At 45.0% G+C, this 21,819-nt stretch overlaps 1 protein-coding gene across 4 annotated transcripts in view; it reads right to left on the reverse strand.

The window, feature by feature from the left end:
• AOC3 (amine oxidase copper containing 3) overlaps nt 1-21,819 on the reverse strand; it is a 263,107-nt gene that overhangs the window by 75,587 nt on the left and 165,701 nt on the right. The window contains exon 1 of one of the 4 annotated variants that reach the window (XM_078645339.1): nt 18,537-20,329. The exons of the other annotated variants lie outside the window; for them this stretch is intronic. Coding sequence (XP_078501465.1) covers nt 18,537-20,136 — 1,600 coding nt within the window. The 5' untranslated portion in view covers nt 20,137-20,329. Of the gene's footprint in view, nt 1-18,536; nt 20,330-21,819 lie in introns of those variants that run through there. 4 annotated transcript variants of the gene reach the window in all.

Consider the following 21,819-nt stretch of genomic DNA (forward strand, 5'->3'; position numbering starts at 1 on the left):
TTTGATGCTATGCGTTCCAGACACTGATTTTATTAAGACTCACTTGGAGCTCTAAACTGTCACTTGATCTTTCTTTGGGTCATTTCGTTTGCCCGGAAGGACTAACATATCTGTGAAACCCTCTTCTTTTATAGTTTGAGCATCGTCTTCGTTTAGCAGGATAACATTATACATTTGAAAATACAAATATCCGGGAAGAGCAGAGAGCAAATCTCCGCGATGTTGGGCATTCTCCTATCATAAAGGAAGCGTGTTGGTGGGACCTGTGGCATCTAACGCATCATTTAACCCTATATGCGTGGGCACCTACCACAATAATGTATAGGATGAGTTTGTTCCGTTCCCGTTTTTAATTTGATGTAAAACTCAAATCACTGCACACTCTCTACTACACACTCTCTACTACACACTCTCTACTACAGTCACTACTCTCTACTACACACTCCCTACTACAGTCACTACTCTCTACTACACATTCTGCTACACACTCTCTACTACAGTCACTACTCTCTGCTACGCACTCTACTCTCTACTACACTCTACTACACACTCTCTACTACACACTCTACTACACACTCTCTACTACAGTCACTACTCTCTGCTACGCACTCTACTCTCTACTACACACTCTACTACACACTCTCTACTACACACTCTACTACACACTCTCTACTACAGTCGCTACTCTCTACTACACACTGTACTACACACTCTACTACAGTCATTACTCTCTACTACACACTACTACCCACTCTCTACTACAGTCACTACTCTCTACTACACACTCACTACACACTCACTACTACAGCCACTACTCTCTTCGACACACTCTATACTAGACACTCTCTACTACACACTATCTACTACAGTCACAACTCTCTACTACACACTGTACTACACACTCTACTACAGTCACTACTCTCTACTACACACTACTACACACTCTCTACTACAGTCACTACTCTCTACTACACACTCTACTACACACTCACTACACACTCACTACTACAGCCACTACTCTCTTCGACACACTCTATACTAGACACTCTCTACTACACACTATCTACTACAGTCACTACTTACTACACTCTCTACTACACACTCTACTACACACTCTACTACACACTCTACTACACACTCTACTACACACTCTACTACACACTCTACTACACACTCTACTACACACTCTACATTACACACTCTACATTACACACTCTACATTACACACTCTACATTACATACTCTACATTACACACTCTCTACTACACACTCTCTACTACACACTCTACACTACACACTCTACTACACTCTACTACACACTCTGCTACACACACGCTCTACTACACACTCTACTACACACCCTCTACTACTCTCTACTACTCTACTACACATTCTCTACTACTCTACTACACACTCACTACTTTCTACTACACTCTACTACAGACTCTCCACTCTCTACTCCACACTCTCTACTCCACACTCTCTACTTCAATCTCTCTACCTCAATCTCTCTAATTCAATCTCTCTACCTCAATCTCTCTACTTCAATCTCTCTACTTCAATCTCTCTACTTCAATCTCTCTACTTCAATCTCTCTACTTCACATTCTGTATTACACACTCTCTACTACACACTCACTACTCTCTACTACACACTCTCTACTACACACTCTACTACACTCCCTACTACACATTCTCCTACACACTCTACTACACACTCTACTACACACTCACCACTCTACTACACACTCACCACTCTACTACACACTCACTAGTCTCTACTGCTCACTCTCTACTACACACTCTCTACTACACACTCTCTACTACACACTCTCTACTACACACTCTCTACTACACACTCTCTACTACACACTCACTAGTCTCTACTACACACTCACTACTCTCTACTACACACTCACTACTCTCTACTACACACTCTACTACTCACTTACTACTCTCTACTCACTCTCTACTACTCACTACTACTCTCTCTACTACTCACTATTACTCTCTACTACTCTCTCTACTACTCACTCTCTACTACTCACTCTCTACTGCTCATGACAATGCCATTTATTTATCTGTTTCCAAAACCAACACATAAATAAAACATTTGTCATTTACAATGCCAAAAGCGCTAACTTTTGCAAAGGCGAGACCGTTGCATTGTAAATGCTTGTTTCAGCCTAGGAGCTCGTCTCCAAAGTTGGAAGTCTTAGAGGAGTTAGCTCAGTTCCTCTTAACGCGTGGTTCAGATACAATTTTTCCAGCCTTTCAGGGGATCCGGGACAGTACTTTTAAGAAATGCAGCATTGTTCAGATGAATTGTTCATATTTTAAGTGAGTGACCGAAGCATTTGTTTCAAGCCAAACACTGGACAGGCAAGTGGGAAGCTTTAATGGTAAGGGCCAGCCTCACAGTCCACCAATCTGAAGGAGGTGAATACGGACAGTAGAATAGGTGAAGCAGTTTAGATTAAGTTGCCTTTTTAGTTATTTTAGAATATATGCACTCCAGTGAAGGCCGGACTTGGAACACAAAGCAGCCCGGGCAATTCATTTTGACCGGTGCTAATGAGAAGCACTGTTGCTGCTTTTGTTACAGGGGGGCCAATATTGCACCAATGCTGCAAAACCGGCCCCCAGTAACAAAAACGTCCCCCACCACTCAAAAAACGTCCCTCACCCTTCCGGCCCACTGAGAAAGCGCCTGGTGCCCACTACAGCCAGTCCAGGACAGACTCCAGTAGGTTTTAAGAGATACACAAGGTGCTTTCTTTAGTACATTTGGGTTGGACAGATCCTGCTACCCTTTCCGACGCCCTTTGTAGTAGATTTTGAGAGTCCAGCTTGAATTTACGTCCTGACAACGCGTTTCACCATTTGATGTTGGATCTGATGGCAAGCTTTCGTGTTCTGCTCTCCAAAGCCTTGGTCTGCTCGCCATTGCTACCCTGAGGGTCAACTGCAGAAATAGTGTACTTGGTGTCCGGTTTGGAGTGTTTTAGTATGTCAGACCCCCAGGACATCAGTGGCAAAAGGTCACAGCCACCATGGTTGAGACCTTGTAACCCCTGCTTTCCACGTGGATCACAAGCAGTTTCTGACAATCAATCCACAACTTATTGCCTGTAGGGTTTTACGACAGCCATTAGAATTTGCTGGTTAATTCCCTGTTATGATCACAGGAAAGCAACAGAACTGGTCCATCAAATAGAAGTATATTTAATATCCTTTTATTCTGGCATTGGTAGCAGAAAGATGATATGCCAGTCACAAGAAGGTCGGTGTTTGCTACACAAAGGCTAATGACATAGCACGCTGACCACAAAACCGATGCTTTATTCTTATTGGATTTCATTAGTAACAGTCTATCTGTCAACCAGAAGATCAGGGAGTTCCAGACCTCTGTGTCTGGGGCGAGTCTGGATGGCATTCTTACTAATACAAAAGGAATGGTCACAGTGTGTTTGGCAAGGACAGACTAGGGTAGGGCGACTGTCAACTGATGTAGGAAGTCATTCGTCATTTTGTGAGATCTGGATCGGTGCACTGGGTGTATGGCAACACACTGCGTCGTAGCAACCACAAAGAACACTTACGATGATAATAGCGTGGAGATGAAGAATTGAGTAACTACAATGAGCAGTAAAGGTTGAACTGTATATTTTTTAATGCATGCACCATAAATTACACTTTCAGTGACAAGATCATCTACCAGCCAATCATTTTCCCAAATTCACGTGGGTCATCATCCTACAGATAGCCATTCAACCACCATATGACACTTATAATCCACAATCCTATCACTTCATAGGTGCAGTCGCATAACCACAACATTCTCATCAAGGTTCACACAGATACCCTACTGTTAGCACCACACTCCCAGAACCATTACCATTATCATGTACATCATGTCTCTATATTTGCATTGCCCTGCCTCTCTCAAAAATTCTTTATGCACAATATCAGCTTTTCTCAACTTGGTTTTTTCAGCTGCATCCTCAATCACTTAATCACGTCCATCGCCACCCCGATGTCAGCAACATTCCTGCCCTCCTGATAGCATCTTTGTCCAGCTTCCTCTTTCTCATGCTTAGGCCACCCCCTAACATCCCCTGCTGCCAGTGTTGATGTATGTACATCCGGCAGAAACACTTCTGTTTAAAATTGTGGACCATTAGTTTAAAAAATCCTTGAAACCCCATTTAACCACATTGCAGACCTTTAGTACTTGACTGACGTCTTCCTTTCAATATTTTGCTCTATTTCTTTCCTGTACTTTTCACAGTTTATCTATATTAGCTCCCTTCAAAGGCAGCCCTTCGTTCAAACAACTCTAAAAAGCTCTTACTAGGGACTGTAAGTGGTGTGGTGTCCGTCGTTAAGATCATTAGGCTTTCCTCTCTGTCTCCTTCATTAGTATACATCCTGGTACCACAAACTGAATCCTTTCATTAGTTCTGATTAATTTAGAAAATGATCAAAGTGTCAGTTAGCTATCAACACACTTAACCAAGCCGTATATTGTTCAATAGGTTCACATGCATTCATTTGTTTCCGTGCTCCATCAACACTTATTGTGCAGTTTAAAATATCAATTCAGTTGCACACAGTTTCTTCGTGTAGATTAGTCCATGTGTTTGGTTTTCTTTTTTTCAAATCATTGTTATTAGGTGTCTTAGCACAATTGATTCAGTTCAAGGATTCAAAGTCTGAAACACCCAGAAATTACATATTTGTCAAGAGAGCCCAGGAATGGATACATGGACTGCACTGTATTGGGAATCCCTGCTGTAGCTGAGGAACACTGCCACATTGTGTGAACTGCTGTAAAATTGAGTAATTTTGTTTGACTTCCTGGCTGACCTTCGTGTATCCCAGTAGGCTCAAGATTGGTGATGCTACTGGAGGTGCTCCATGCACGTCCATGTTGCTGCCCAGCAGACCTAGCTGGAGAGGGCACACAATGTGTACCCTTCAGCCATACCAGAGACTGGCTACTGCTCGCCTGCCGGGAGATGAGTTGGCTGGTGGTTGCTTCTGTGCTGAGTGGTTGATTCTCACAAGACAGGGGTCGTTCTCATTCCCATAAGGGTGGTGCTATCTTATATAAATAGAGACCCAGTGTTGGGTCGGTGGAGCCCTCTGCAAGGACATGCTACGTACAACATACCACGGTGACTCCTGTGCAGAAGAAGGCCGTTCTAGCGTCTCTGTCCTGGACGCACCATCTGGGCTGCGCCTCAAGGTCCACATCCCAGTTTCACTCTGATCGGGATTCTGGCCACCACACATTCAGGTCAGAGCCTTGCCTGAACACACAAGGCTGAAATGTGTTTATTTAATTATTTAAATTCTAGGAAACGCATCCTCAATATAGTGTCCTGGAGCTGATAGATACTTCCCCCTCCTGGAGTAGTAATGTTTTCAGGTGTTTCTTAAAATGAGCAAAGCCCTTAGCCCTCAGCCAGGATCATAATCTCAAGACTAGGATCAAAATTAAGACTTGGCCGAAACGCACAAGCGACGCAACCAGACCACCATGACAGACCCAACAAGAGCTGGCCTGTCCACTGACCTGAAGATAGTGTCCATGAACGTTAAAGGACTGAACCACCCGATCAAACGGAGGAAAATCCTGGAATACCTGGCCAAACTAAAAGGAGATGTATACATGCTCCAAGAGACCAAGCTCTCAAAAGAAGAGGCGAAACTACTCAAAGCTAGATGGATAGGGGAAGTACTCTGCTCGCCGGCAAAAGGGAAGAAAAGAGGAGTCATAACTATCCTGAGCAAGAGGGCCAACCTAACAACACAAGCAGTGGACGCTGACGAAGATGGCCGTATGCTCATAGCGAGCGTCCAGAGAGGAAACGATAGAATCCACATGGTCAATATTTATGGTCCCAACTCGGAAGACAAACAATTCTGGCAGGGAGTGGACAGCAAACTATCCGACATCCCCCAAGAGGACCTCCTGATCACGGCCGGGGACATGAACAAGACAATGGACCAGGCAACAGACAGACACCCAAACAGACCAAGCCATAACTCCAACAACAACAACAACACCCTGAAAGACCTATGCGCTAAACAACAGCTGGCAGACCCGTGGAGGCTCCAACACCCGACAGCGCGAGAGTACACTTTCTACTCACACCCACACAACTCCTACAGCAGGATTGACTACATACTGATGTCCAACACACACACGCACCTCATAGAGGAAACGGAAATAGCGCCAATCCCCGTCTCGGATCACGCTCACATAACACTCACTCTAAGTGGGAAACACAACGAAAACCCAACGAGGAGATGGAGGCTGAACGATGACATCCTCCAGAACAGAGAGAACGTTAAAGAAATTGAAGCCACAATCAAAGAATACCTCGAGCACAACGACAATGGCGAAGTAGGGAAAGACACCGTATGGGACGCCCTCAATGCGACACTAAGGGGGAAACTGATAAACATCAAAGCCAGGATGAACAGAGGAAGGAACAAGAAAATCCTTGAGCTCGAGGAGGAGATAACAGCACTGGAGAGAGGTCACTGCGCAAACATAACGGACAAGAACACGCTCACCCTGCTTACAAAAAAGAAATACGAGCTGAACAAGATCCTAAGCGAAAGAGCGGGATCCTGGCTGACGAAGTTTAAGTCAGTCAACCTATGCGCAGCAAATAAAGCAGGGAAACAGCTGGCGTCCTACTTAAAGGCAAAACAAAGGCAACACACGATAGCAGCAATAACTGATCGAACGAACACATCCCAAACAACTAACAAAGGAATACTAGAAGTCTTCAGACAATTCTACCAAGAACTGTACACTGAAGATCAAACCCTAAGCAAAGATGCAGGACGAGATCTACTCAGTAAAACCAATCTGCCGAAACTAAGGGAGGCGGAGAGGGAGTCGCTCGAAGCCGACATATCGGAAGAAGAGATTGAAACAGCCATAAGCCAACTGAAACGGAACAAAGCGCCAGGACCGGATGGCTACTCCGCAACATTCTACAAAACCTTCAGCGAACACATTAAAACGCTAATGGCACAAACGTATTCCACATGCATCCAGAACGGGAAGATGACAGAGTCCATGTGCGAAGCCAACATCACCATAATTCCCAAGGAGGGGAAAGACCCACAATATCCCCAGAACTACAGACCAATATCGCTAATAAACGTCGACTGCAAGATCTACGCAAAGGTCTTAGCCAACAGACTAAACAGGATCCTGCCAAACATCATCCATACCTCACAAGTGGGATACATAAAAAACAGACTATCGCAGGACAACACAAGGCTACTGTGCCACCTGATCAACCACACAGCAAGTAGCAACGAACAGGCGGTCATGATAGCGCTGGATGCGGAGAAAGCCTTCGACAGAGTTTCGTGGCCCTTCCTGGGGAACTGCATGGGAGCTTTTGGTCTAGGCGAGAAGTACACAGCAATGGTCATGGCCCTCTACAACAAACCGAAAGCAAAAATAGTGGTAAACGGGAGTGCATCCGAAACGCTCACGCTGGGAAGAGGCACCAGACAAGGATGCCCTCTCTCCCCCGGACTCTTCTTGCTCGCTCTAGAACCCCTGCTAGCCAGAATCAGGGACAACACAGAGATAACAGGCGTCAAGCTCAAGAGGAAGACCGTCAAACTAGCGGCGTACGCCGACGACATCCTAATCACAACAGCAAACCCCTCCACGTCAATAAAAGCTCTGATGACAACAATAGGTGAATACGCGGAAGCCTCGGGCTACAAACTCAATAAGGAGAAATCGGAGTGTAAGCCAATGAATGTCCACACCACAAGAGAAGTCCTAGGCGAATCCGGCCTGGCATGGCAGACGAAACCACTGAAATATCTAGGGCTCCACTTTGGGAGAGACCTCACATCAACGCTACAACACAACGAAGACCTCACGCTGAAAAAGATAAAAGAGAGGCTGGAGCTATGGTCACCAAAGTACATCAGCTGGTGGGGACGCATTGAAACCATCAAAATGATGATAACACCGGCAATAAACTACACGCTAACAATGCTACCACTCCCAATGACAGAGACATTCCACAAAAAACTGGACCAACTCATAAACATCTTTCTATGGAAAAACAAGAAACCAAGGATAAGCCTTCAAAAACTAAGATTGTCAAGAGACCTCGGAGGCCTTAACCTGGCGAACTTCAAGACATACCAAACGGCATGTCTGGCGAGACAGGGTATCGCCTGGATAGATGCCACACAAACGTACATACCAGTATGGCTAGAGGTCGAGCAGGACATCCTAGGAGGGCTCAAGCCAATAGCACTCCTAACAGCGAACCGGCACCCACTAAAAGCCAACGCCATACTAAAACACACGAGAGACGCCCTGCTGAAAGTGGACAGGCACATGGCGCAGAAACTGAAAGGCACAACATGGGAATCCATCTGGTTCAACACCAAAGTGACCTACCAGGGAGCGACATTGCATAACGACACTTGGATCGGAAAAGGCATCAGCACCCCCAGCCAAACAGAGACCAGGCAAAGACCGCTGACGTTTCAGAACCTACAGCAGCTACATGACCTCCCGAACCAAGAGTTCTATAACTTCCTAAAGATCAAGACAGCAATAACAAAGGCCAACCTATGCGGAGGAGAGCCGGGAATCATCAAATACCTGCAGCTCCTCAACGCAGCAGGTCACCAAACGGCAAAGATCTATAAACTCCTGAGCCCATCCAAGCTGGCGCAGAACAAAAAAGCCACTAATACATGGGAGACGCTCCTGGGCAGGCAACTGAATGAAACAGAACGAGCGAAAATGTGGAGCTCAGCGACAACAAACAAAATTACTCCACAGCTAGCGCAAACAAAATATTGGCTACTCCACAAGGCCTACTGGACGCCATCCAAACTCCACAAGGTCGGCATCGCAGATTCAGACAAATGCTGGAACTGCCAGAAAGAGGAAGGCACCCTCGAGCACCTCATCTTCACCTGCGTGAAAGTCAAGAGGTTCTGGACACAAATCAACACTTTCTTGAACGATATGCTCAAAACCGATCTGAAAATCAGCTTCGTGAGCCTGGCGACTGAACACCTAACAGCGAATCTAAAAAGTAGAGAAGAGAGAGAACTCCTAGACCTACTCCTCACAGCAGCCCTTAAAATAATCCTAACGAACTGGAAAAACACAGCCAAAGCAAACTTCAAAACATGGATCAATTGGGTCACCTTCCTGAGAGGAGCCGACAACATCACAGGCAACTTCTCAAAAGAACATAAAGTCAAGCTACACATGTGGGACCCGCTCGATGAGCACCTAAGGAAGGCCCAGTAAAAGACAACAACCCCTCCCCCCCCCCTTCTCTTCTTTTTTTCTCTTTCTTTCTTCTTCCAGTGGAGAGAGAACAATCGCGCCCCACGAATGGACTGTTATAGATATGACCGCCATCATTGTACGCACACCTGTATATATATATTTTTGTACGGCCTTCTTTTGTATGCCAATAAAAAAAAATTCTAAATATAAAAAAAAAAAAAAAAAAAATTAAGACTTGGCTAGCAGAATAAGGAACAAGGCCTAGCTGAACAAAGTCTGCTTAGAGGCTCTAATGTAAATTTGAGCCAATCAGGAGACACTAGCCAGATGCACTGTAGCATCAGCTTTGAGAGACAGTTGAGGAACTGCAGGAGACATTCCAAAACCGTATGTGATCAGTCTGCACACTCACCGGCCACCTACCATTCTGTGACTTTGTCAAAAGCTTATATCAGCCTATTTCCAGGTGAGAAGAATGGAACTATTTTTCCATTGCATTTTATGGTCATCTCCTATTGACTGAGGCTTATCCCTCAAATGCTGAAACCACTCAACCATACTTCTAACTCTTGTGGTTCCTGAGATACCATGAAAGGCTCAGCTATTAACTAACCTAAATACAGTTCCATGTCTAATAGTATGAACTGGTGGTCCTGTGGTTGCCCAAGCTGTGATCAAATGTTCATGAGAAATAGTTGCCGAAAGTTTGATACTCCTGGAAGACCTACTTAGGCTACAAGACTAATTTCAGGCCTTTTTTTGTGAAGTGGAGACCTGTTTGGAGCATTAAATTGTCACTTTTTAAATTGTGTCCAGTGTGTCCTTTGTCACTGACCACCAAAGCTTGCTATCCCCTTTAACACTCTGCTACACAAACTCATAGTTTTCCCGCTGACCGGAACACCAATTCATCTTTGGGTGGCAACTGCACCTAGCATCACAGGAGCAGTTATCGGTCAGCTGCTGCTATTGATCAGGCGCATTGGGCGATATGCTCATTCTGTGCCGACCTTTGTAGTAAAATCTGTTTCCAGTGCATAGCAAGACTAGGATTCGGCATATGAATATTATCCAATGGGCTACTGGCCCTTCACCCCTGTCGTAATGGGCTACACTCTGACTCTTCTGTGAGAGCAAATTCATTAATATCACTTTTGCGGTGAACACTTCTCTGATTGTCTAAAGAAAGCATGGATTTCTCACTGAGAAAAGAGCATCCTTGAACTCCACAGCTTACGGGAAATCCCCTGGTGGACAGTCGGTCTAGGTAGAGTATCCGCACCTCTTGATGTCAGAGTAGTTACTATTAGTGATGTAGCAAGCTTCAGTCAGGGCCTTGATCAATGGTGCTTGTTCTTTCCACTAGCTTTGAAACTATTGATGATAATATTATCCTCCCAGACCTACTAGGAGCAGGGAAGCAGGGAACCATTGCAGCTGCAGCAAAACCATCATGGATACCTGATGACTACCTACATGATATAGGGGAGATAGTACTACTCACCTGCCCCCTGTATTTTTCAGCCAATAAAATGTTGTCACTCCCAGTTAATCTTCCATACATTGATTCTATCACTCTCTCCCTCTCGCTTTAAAAACAACTGCTGAGTTTCATAACAGGAAAGCTATTGCTACCTATAACTGTGATACCGTGTCTTACACCCATCTAGAGTACAGCTACCCACCCAACTCCCTTTCAGAAGTTCCTTCAAACACTTCAAACAACGCTACAATTGGGGGCTTATGTGCAAGCCCCTTGTGCTGCCGGTGCGTCACTTTTTCTGATGCTCCAGCAGCGCAGAGTGCAGACCCATATCTATGAGGCCATGCAAAGCCACTTTGCATGGCTTTTCATGGCCTTATACATATGGTGTAAGGCAATGCAGAGCAAGTCGCTGTGTTGCCTTACACTATGTCAGACGCATTCCATGGGCATTGTGGTGGGTTTTCCCACGCAACACTCATGGGTTTTGACACTCCCAGATTTACAAGGAGCTGTAAACCTGAGAATGCGTCAAATCTGTTCGCCTCCACAGGGGAGGCGTAACTAGGAGAAATATCTTTATTTCTCCTCGTTTTCCCTTTTTCTATGTGTGCTGAATTTTGCAGCACACATAGAAAGAGGAAAAAGCCTCTATTGATTATTTTTGCGCAGGAAGGAGACCATCCTGCACAAAACCTATCTACAATGCAGATACCCTTGTAAGAGTGCCTGAGTTGATGCTAGGCAAAAAATGTTGCACCGGCGCAGACAGGAAAGACAGGAATGCATCTTGTAAATATGGTGCATTCCTGCCCTTTCGAATTGGCATAGGACAGATCAGCAAAAAGACCTGCGGTGCTGCCATACGCCGATTCATTAGAAATGAGGTCCTTAGTTGCGGGGTTTTATACCCTATTTAACAGTGATGGCGGCATGAGCCGAGAGTGGTTGGGAGGGTGGCACAGAAAAAACACCATAAAATAGAGTACACTTACCTTCCTGCTGCATTAGCAAGACGTCCTCCTCGATCAGTCTTCTCTCCTTGAGGCAGGCTTTCAACTCCCAAGCTAATCCTGGTGCTGCTCTCATTCTGTTAACCAACATGAGAGAAGCGCCTGAATTGGAGGGAGTGGCCTCTCTCAGCTCTTTTAAGAGCACTTGAGGCCTGCGCTTTCTAAGACAGCTGGGTTGGAGAGGTGTAAAATGTGCATGTCTGGCTGGCCGTCGCAAGACGGCAGGCCAAAGAGACATGTGCATTTTAAAATTAAGCACTTAGCTCCCTGCTTCTACTCAGCAGCAATGGCCCCGTCCTGTCCTGACATTCAGTTCGGGTTGGGTTGGTTGTAGAAAAATAAAATGGTAATAAATAAACTTTATTACCATTTTATTTTTCAGCTCTGGCCTGGCGCTTTTTTTTGTGGGCCGATGCTCCTCCAGCTAGACCAGAAACAGTGGTAAATAATTTTTACTCGCACCATCAATTTTGCAAGGCGCACCAGGGCGAAACAGCAGCCCTCATCCTCCTGCACCTCTCGGCTGCATTCAACACCATATCCCAACGCACCCTAGTCACCAGACTCCACAACGCCGGCATTTGCGGCAAGGCCCTCAACTGGATACGCTCTTTTCTCACCCGCAGAACTCAGCGAGTCAGACTCCAGCCCTACATCTCGGAACAGACAGAGACCAACTGTGGAGTGCCCCAGGGCTCCTCCCTCAGCTCTACACTCTTCATCATCTACATGGCCCCCTCGCAACCATTGTCAGGAACCAGGGGCTCAACATTCTCTCACACACTGACGACACCCAGTTTATACTCTCCCTCACCAACAAAGCCAACAATGCATCACCAAACACAACTTACAAAAAGGGAGGAAAACCATCACCACTTGGATGAAGAACAGCTGCCTGAAACCCAACGCAGAGAAAACAGAAGTCTTCATCTTTGGCTTCACCCCCTCTGCTTGGGACGACTCCTGGTGGCCCCCCCACCCTCGGAAATCCACCCACCCTGGTGGACCACACACCAAACCTCAGAATCATACTATACTCATCGCTCGCAGTGAACTGCCACATCAACGCCATATCTTGGCCCTGCTTCAACACACTCTGCATGCTTCGAAAGACGTTCAGATGAATCCAATCCGAATCCAGAAAAACTGTCATGGACTCTCTCATCAGTAGCATTCTGGACTATAGCAACGCTCTCTAAGCCGGAATCAACATGAAACTCCTATGCAGACCCACACTGAAGATTATGGGCCCTAGGACTCCAGGACCCAGACATGCATCTAGCTGACTCTGATTACCACTGTACTATTTGGATGACCTCGTGTGATTCTTCATAGCAAACTGCATAGTGAGAGTTGATCCAAGGGATGGAGATGGAGGGATAGCATGCATGTCTTTGTTAAAGTAGGACGGGCCACTGACTTTTTCCCCTAAAACTGAGAGCTGGCTGTGTCTGTGCGAAGTGATATACAGCACAGTATAATCCCATTCCTGGGAGTGCCAGGCTGGCTGTGCCCTTGATTCCGTGTGTCAGTGTGGTGAAAGGACCACAGATTTGTCAAATAGCATACTTAGAACATAAAAGCCTCAGTATCATTCAACACTAGCACAACCTTCTGCAGAACACACTTTACAGCCTCCGTAGAAACAAAGAGCACAGTGCACACATGCCATATTGGGCGTCAACCTGCTTCCAACAGCGCTTTATATATATTATCTTCCAAACAATATATTAGACAGAACATCTCACACACATCCAACATCACACATATTTACCACTTAGACCCCGACTGCAGTTTGCCATGGAAATTCGTTTAGAGAGCAAAGCCCTCTTTGCACCGAAAATAAAAAATGTGCCTCACCCAAGGGTTTTCCTTCTTAATTTGTGGCAGGCAAGCCGCACGCAGTCAATTGAGAGCATGGCCAGACAATTTGCAATTGTGCATAATTCCCCAATCAAGACGTTGCTGAGCAAAATCAGGTGCAAATCTTTCACCCAGTAAATGTAGCACTCTACAATTGCGGTATATAATGGGTGAGCAGTTGGCATCCACGATTCATACTGGACATTTAATCAGACCACTAGCATAAAAACAGCAGTGAATCATACGCTTACGACCAGACTATAGTACTAAGCTAAGAACGACTTGTAACAACAACCCAACTGAGTCAAGATAAGCCAGCAGAGGGATGTCAGGACTCACCAGATGCTTTCAGTTAGTTCACACACATGTAAATGAACAGGGCAATATGGGAGCCAAGTAACTCAGTTATCATGTAAGTTTGTTGGCTAGACTTCAACAAACTTATAATATACACAATTACCAATGGCAGAACATCAGATATCCTCAAACAGCCTCAAACTAACCACAACTCACAAACAACAGAATGCAGCCTGAAATGGAACTCTCGAACCTTGGGAAAGTAGGTACCAAACCTGATTGGCATAGCAAAGTCCACACCATTGGCAGAATGTGTGTCCTATATTTATTTATTTTATTTATTTATTCAAAGTTTTATATAGCGCGAACAAGATCCTTACAGATATCAGAGCGCTTCACAAAGACAGGGAAGGGGCAACATAGTAAACAGAGATAATGGGAACAATATAGTAATCAGTGACAAGGTAATAACATGGATGATAAAAACAGACATAACACCAATCCATATATGATCAGGTAGGTAACATGGTAATAGCATGGTAATAACATGGTAAGTAACATGGTAATAACATGGATGAAAAAAAACAACATAAAACCACTCCATATATGATCAGGTACGGGAGTAGTATATAGCAGCACAGGTCATTGATCCGACTACCATGACGTACAGGTGGATCAGTAAACTAACGTGTATCATATCTTAGTCGGTAGTAATAGAGTAGCGTAATAGTGCCCCCAACAAGTCGAGGATAGGCAGAGCAGCGATACAAGCAATGCAGAGTCTCTGACACAACATCTGTAGCGGTCAGGAAATATTGGCCAGAAGCATTGTTTTCACCTCTTTCTTGAAGAGTGCAGTGGAGGTGATTAGCCGTGTTTCAGGAGGGAGCGCATTCCAGATCCTGGGTGCCATTCCTGAGAAGGAGCGTTTGTAAGTTTTCGCTTTCCGAAATCTACGGGGTTTCAGGAGTAGATTTTTAGTACTCCTATTGGATCTCGACCCACCTGATATAGACAGCTTTTGAGCGAGGTAGTAGGGTGCCTTGTGGTGCACGGCCGCGTGTGTCATAGTTGCAATTTTTAGCTGTATTCTGGCTTCAAAAGGCAGCCATGTGTGCATGTGTGCACTGTGCTCTTTGTTTCTACGGAGGCTGTAAAGTGTGTTCTGCAGAAGGTTGTGCTAGTGTTGAATGATACTGAGGCTTTTATGTTCTAAGTATGCTATTTGACAATATATATATACTCACAGCACAACATACCCTCTTAACCAGCTACCGTTCCATGCCTAGGGCCAGTAATACTTCATTCCACCCATCTCCCCACACTACTGTGTTGTCAGTAACACTACCTTTCCTCCAACTATAGATGATCTTTGCTAGAAGAAATTCCTTTCCACCTACCAAACTATCCAAAGCAACTTCCAGAAAACCCTCTTCCAGGTAACTTCTCCGTTCCTAAAGCAAATAAAAGTTCCTTCCACACAGCTATCCTCCGTGCCTCTACTGGAAGCAATCCTACCTACAAATTATTTATTATCCATCATGGCAACTGGTTGCCATGATGGATGCCCCTGGGTGCTACTGCAGGGCTGAAGGGATATAACTTGGTGTGATGTGGCACCCATGACCGCCTGTGCATTTGTATAACTACCAGCCCAAAACAGTTCTTTTATTTTTCATCAGAGCTGGCCTGGGTATGGCTGCCACCTATATATGCTACTTCCATGCAGTGCCGGATTAAACCCGGTGGAGGCCCCTAGGCACTCAAAATTTCATGGCCCCCTCGCAAATGATCTCCTAATAGGATAATGCCCAATGCACCAGCTTTTTTTGCAAACTGACATCTGCCAGAAGATGAGCTTGTAAGAGTCAAACTGTTATGTGAATCTGATGTCTCTGGTTTATGTACTTTAAGTTGTATTTTGATCTGTTGTCGCGGGACATCTAAAAGGAGTGGGGCCCATAGGCTGGTGCCTACTTCGCCTATTTGGTAATCCAGAACTGCTTACAAACTTTGTTTATTTGAACCTGAGAAATATATTCTTCAGTTAGGTAATGACACAAATCTTGGTGGTTCCATCACGGTGTACTTGACACATGTCTGAATTTGTTTTCTCTCCCCAATAATACAGTATCTGTGTAACTGTTTGCACAGGCTTGTGCAACGTGACCCCTGTTTATGCTATATTCTCTACGACTTTTCTCTCTAGCACCTTCACCCTGACCTTTTCCCGGCCCTGCTTTTTAGGTCTGGCCTAATGGCAAAATGTTGTAAGTGTTCGGTGTTCTCAAAACGAATCTTGCCAAGAAGAACACTTGATGCGGGCTGTTGCCAGGGAAAATGGGATAACACTGCAGTCCCAAGAGGAGAGTGGAATGGCGAGTTCGAGAGGAGGGTGCAATGCCAACTCCAGGATACCAAAAAGGGGTGGACCAGTCTTGTACCCAACCAGGTGCGACAAATGATGGGTGTGTGACATGACAACACAACAGTGGAACACGGGGTGGAGAGGCAAGATGGAAGCAGGCTGAGAATCCAGACAGGGGAATGTATGGCGTAGTAAATACCTTACAATACCTCTACTGGTGCATAATTATTGCTGCAAGACTATAGCCAAAAATGGGACATTCTGGACAAGGTGAAACTTATTTCACTTGTAAATGTTTGTTCACTCTGATTCTCCTGTGTTTTTTAATTCTTTTACCAATCTTTCTCTGCTCTCGCCTCATTTCATCATCTTCCTATTTTGCTCACACATGCTCTGTATCCCTGCTGTTACCCTCTTAACTATTGTGCCTTACTCTCCCGTATCCCTAATTCAATCCATTCCCTCTGTCCTTATTCTTCGCATTTACTTATGCCTCTCCATCTCTTACAAATATTTTTAGATTGTCTTAGAGAAATCTACCGCTGTGTCGCCAGCCTCATATAAACAAAAAAAAAACTAAATAAAAAATACACTTATATTTACAAAAAACCGAGGTTTGGGTCACTCCTCTTCATCCATTGATCTTTTTAACTGCCATTCACATTTTGCGTCCTTCTGCCAAAGCAAACAGCATGGCAATGGATCAGCCCACTTCAGCCATTGGCTTTCTTGCATTGTGACTGACAACATTCAACCCAATCACATATGTACATCCTCCTAATGAGAAGTATACTTCAGTGCTAGGGCTGGAGGGCCAGTAATTTCCTTTGCCAATATTTATTTTCATTCTTTAGCTTTTTTCATGTTTTTTAAGCAAAGCCAGTAGTGCAATTTCCTTGAGCCAGTAATATTTTTTCCTGTGTTCGTCATTAGAACTGAAAAGGGTTTCAATACCCATTTCACATAGTCTTGCTTGGTAGCAAGCCCCCGTAGTCTTCTTCTAAAATTATCTGTAATGTTTTTTTATTTTTTATTTCATTGTTTTTGCACGCACCTGGTCGCCACAGTGAAGTGGCATGTTTTCCTTTTTCGTTTCTTTTTATTTTTGTGGCATATGTTAGTAACAAAAAAAATAACTGTTGCACCACCAGACCTATAGCTGTACCCATGCATGGCATTATTTCTTACGTTATCAGGTGAGTCAGATTAAGATCACAGCAGAGAATTTATCCAGATCGGTTTACTCTTGGCATTGAAAGTCAGATAATGCATATAGTATTCCACAATATGTTTTGTGTAGAAATGCCCATAAAAGATTCCCCATCCCCCCCAAACCCACTAAAACAAAACAGATCCCAGCAGAAAGAAGGGTCAAACACTGTGCTTTACTGCCATGAAACACCATAGTGAGCTACAGGATTTTTTTTATAAGTCACACAGAAGGCTGGCCTTCTTTCATATTTTTTAAATATTAGCCTTTATATATTTTCAACCAGTACATTTCTCAGACTCTCGGTGAGTCAGTGATGGGAGCAAAAACGCTCACCTGGTTTTCCCTCTGGCCATTTCAGCAACAATATAACTTGCCTCACGGCCATTGTTCACTGTCTAACTTCCTATGGGAAACCTTTAAAACTGTATGGCATGAGGAGGCACATTTAAAAGAACAAAACCCAAAAGGAAGTCTGGCGACCATCAGCCTTCTTATAACGCTAGCACTGGCATCAGCTGTGAGAAGAAAGCTGGGGAAACATTAATTTGGTAATGATGACTCCATGTAACATTGCCCTTGCTAATACATTTGCATCCACTCAAGATCAGCGCACGTGTCGTGTGTGTGTGAATAAACACGGGGACACGGACAGACTCAACATATGCACAACACCTTTTCAGTCCACATGCCTGAATTTACATAACGAGGACATGTTGTTGAAAAAAGACTTAAAAAATACAAAGGTAATTAAAAATCTACATTTGATCTTAGTAAAAATGCTGATAAATTAATTGTATATAAATTCAGTGGAGCAGTAATTCAGCTCACAATGAGCCTAGTATTGGGAAAAACATTCTTGACCTCTTCTTTTGATTGACTAAAAACAATCTCAAACGCAAAACACAAGCCTTATGCCTTCATAGGCCAGGCAAAGTTTTGCTATGTCTAAAGTATGGTAAAATACAGTAAGGGGGATGAACTTACCTCCAATGTCTAGGTCAACTTTATAATTCATGAAGTGGGTGTGGAGGGTTCCCAAGGTGTGTTCGCCAACTCTAGACCCGAAATCGAGACCGTCGGCATAGAGGAAGGAAGAACTTATGTAGCCCGTGGCAGACACTTTGGCTTCAATCACTCCATTCTGGTAGAACAAAAAGTCCCACACATAGTCGTAGTTGATGAGTGTGGAAACGGCCCTGATCACCAAGACAGTACTAGGTAGGCCACCATAATACATAGAATGCAAGTTGGAATAGTGCCGCCTCAGAGGTACTCCTGCATTATGCTCAAAAATGCATATCGAGTTCTTGACAGTTTCGGGAGTCTGGGATTCAATCATATGGTGGGTATCCACGTAGGTAGCAAAATAGGGGCAGTCCACTCCCCTGACCAGCTCATGTGCAAATCTTCCGATGCCAAAACTGCTGTCTATGTACCTGGTTACGAGTAATCCTGGAGCATTGGAACCATAGATTGCAATGGCCTCCTGCACACTCAGCTCGTAGACAACCCTCTCCCCCTGAAATCTTACATCAAAGAGTCGCAACCCAGAGTTGACGTGCTTTCCAAAGGCGAAGCTCCAGGACTGAAAGAACACTTGATTGTTTTTGACACTGTAACGTGGGCCTGTGGGTTCATATTGGAAAGGAGTATTTGCTGTGGGGGCCCCTAAAGGATTCATAGAAGCAATGTCCATTTCAGGTCGTACTTTATCCATTTTTACAACCATCACTTTGCCTGCTTTATACTCGTCCTCCAGGTGAACCATATTGTTGAAATACTTGTCCTTGAAAAACACTTTGACCACTCTCCACTGGGACACATCTAGACTTTGATGGTCAACCAGAATTTCCAAGCCCACTGGGTGCAGGAAGAAACCGCTACCACTAACGTTGTGGAAGAGGACAAACCAAGTTTTGCGGTCTCCAGATCGGAACCCTCGGGGGACCGTGGTGAGAGCGGCAAAGTTTGTCCCATCATAGTCATACGCATCTTTCAGGAAGGTAGGCGCCTTGGCAAACTCTTTCTGGTAGATCAAAGAGTACATTTCCATGTACTCTTTCCCAATCACAGGTCTTCGGTAGTAGGGGAGCTGGTCTTTGTACTTCTGCAGAGTGATGTCTGAGTGGTAAGTTGGGAGAGGCAGAGGGCCTACCACGTACTCCGTAATATTAGGTACTTGCTGTTTTCCAAAGAAAACCACCGCCAGCGCCTCTCTTTTTGGCTGTGGTCCTCGGTTGTCCAAGAAATTCAGGGCATCTTGCTTTTTGGGGAGCACGACATCGACGTAGTAAATGCAGTTGTCGGAGGGGTTCGCTTCCGCAGCGTCTACAAAGTCATAGCCAAGGTTCTGCTGAAGGTACTGCACCACCTGCGATAACTCTGTAGGGTTGAGGTCAGAAAAGATCACACCCTGACCATCCTGCTTTTCCTGTTGGCCAGTCTGCTTTTCCTGCTGGCCACTGTGTTTTTGCCCCCCGCAGTCTTGCGCTTTGGCCCCTCCACCAGACAAGAGCACGCAGACCAGGGCTAAAATGGTGACCAATGCCAGGGCCAGCAGCACGAGCACTGCCTTAATATTCATGTCGGGGCAGTAGGCCCTGGGAGGAGAAGTGAAAACTGATGCTCCGGCTTCCTGCCCTACGCTGCAAGAGTGGATTTCCACTTCACGTGCTGTTCATATTAAATATGCAGAGCGGCTGAGTTTCATAAGAGGATAAGAGACAGGCGAGGGGGGAATGAATGTGGCAAGCCAAAATGGGCGGGCTACTCTTTGTGGCATCCAAAAAAGGATTGCTTTCTTGTGATCCTGCACCAAGACAGCCGAGTGTCTTCAAGGCCGGCTCCGGCTGCCTCGAGCAGAGGGGTTCATCTGAGGGCGCGCGGTGTTGTTTCCGCACTGAAGCCAGCCTGAAGCGCTGGCGGTGACGCAGTTAGAAAGTAACCAAAGATTGTATCCATCGAACTCCCTGCCTGGCACTGCAGGCCTTCATTCTTATGCTTTATAACAAGTTGTCCGCACCCTTTTTGGAAGAAAACGCAAAACAAAATCATTTCATAAAAATGAAATGCAGAAGTAGGCATGAATGTGCAGACCGAGACTCTGGGCGGGTACGCGTTTGTAAAAGGTTAAAGGTCAGTGCAGCAGTTGTAAATCAGCCCATAATATTATTACTGCACCACACAATTGGAAAGCTTAACACCATCCTGTAATGTACTTTCAATGTTCTTAGTGTAACGCGAGCAAGATTCCCGAATCCAGACTTTGAGTCGCTCATCCTGGCCAGGACTACAAGTCCCAGAATGCAAAGACAAATTCTGGACTGAATTCGTCATTCTTGCATTGGCCTGGGGAACTTGAAGCTCTTTGATCCATTATGAAGGGGCTTCGAGGCACATAATGGCAATGGTATGCCTTTGGCATTTCTGGCCTGTTTCTTAGCGCTTAATTGGAACCAGTGGTTTCTGGTGCTCTGCACCAGCACTTAATTGTCAGCACCAGGACTTTTGACAGTCTGCCACATTGCGGGGCTGTAAATCTCATTTGGAGATCAGGACAAGAACAGTTGTTTATGTATTCAATATAACATAAAAAATGACTAATACTTGCCGCCCAAGCCATTCTTACAGCATTGGGGGCATGGAATAGTCGGAATTGTCACACTTGCAGAAGTGTGATGGTTAGCAGTTATGTTGGCACTGTCATTGACAGCGCTTAATTGCTTAACAAATTAAGCAGTGCTGTTTCTTAACCAAATACTTACCAGTCCTCATTACCTTGGATTCTGGGGAGCCGGTGGGGCTATAGATGCTCTCACTCTATGGACTGCGGACTAGACAGAGCTTAGTGGCGAGGAGAAGCCTGCTCTATGTACAGGAACACCCCCTCACCCTCCCTGGATATTGCACCATCAACAAGGGAATTTTGTGGCACACAACTGCATTTATTGCAGCACTTTTGTGGCAGATTTAGTGATTAGAATGAGTCTGTTTTTCACCTTGTTCTTCAACAGATGGCTTAGTGAGCTAATCACTCCCAAAAATAATATTTGGGTGTCCTTCTGCCCATGATCCTACCCAAACGCCCATATCCCTAGCATCCTGCCTTTTCTTCTTCTCTCCTTCCATCCCTCCCAGCGGCCTGTTTTCATTTTAAAGGTAGAGTTGTTGGGATGAGATTCTGCTGCATGGTCTGCTGAAGCTCCCAGTTCCTGCTGTGTCTCGCTAGCCTGTGCTTTCCTCCAGTGAACTAAGCTATCATGAAAAG

Source organism: Lissotriton helveticus, chromosome 5_1 (assembly GCF_964261635.1).
Source record: "Lissotriton helveticus chromosome 5_1, aLisHel1.1, whole genome shotgun sequence".
NCBI classification, from domain to species: Eukaryota; Metazoa; Chordata; class Amphibia; order Caudata; family Salamandridae; genus Lissotriton; species Lissotriton helveticus.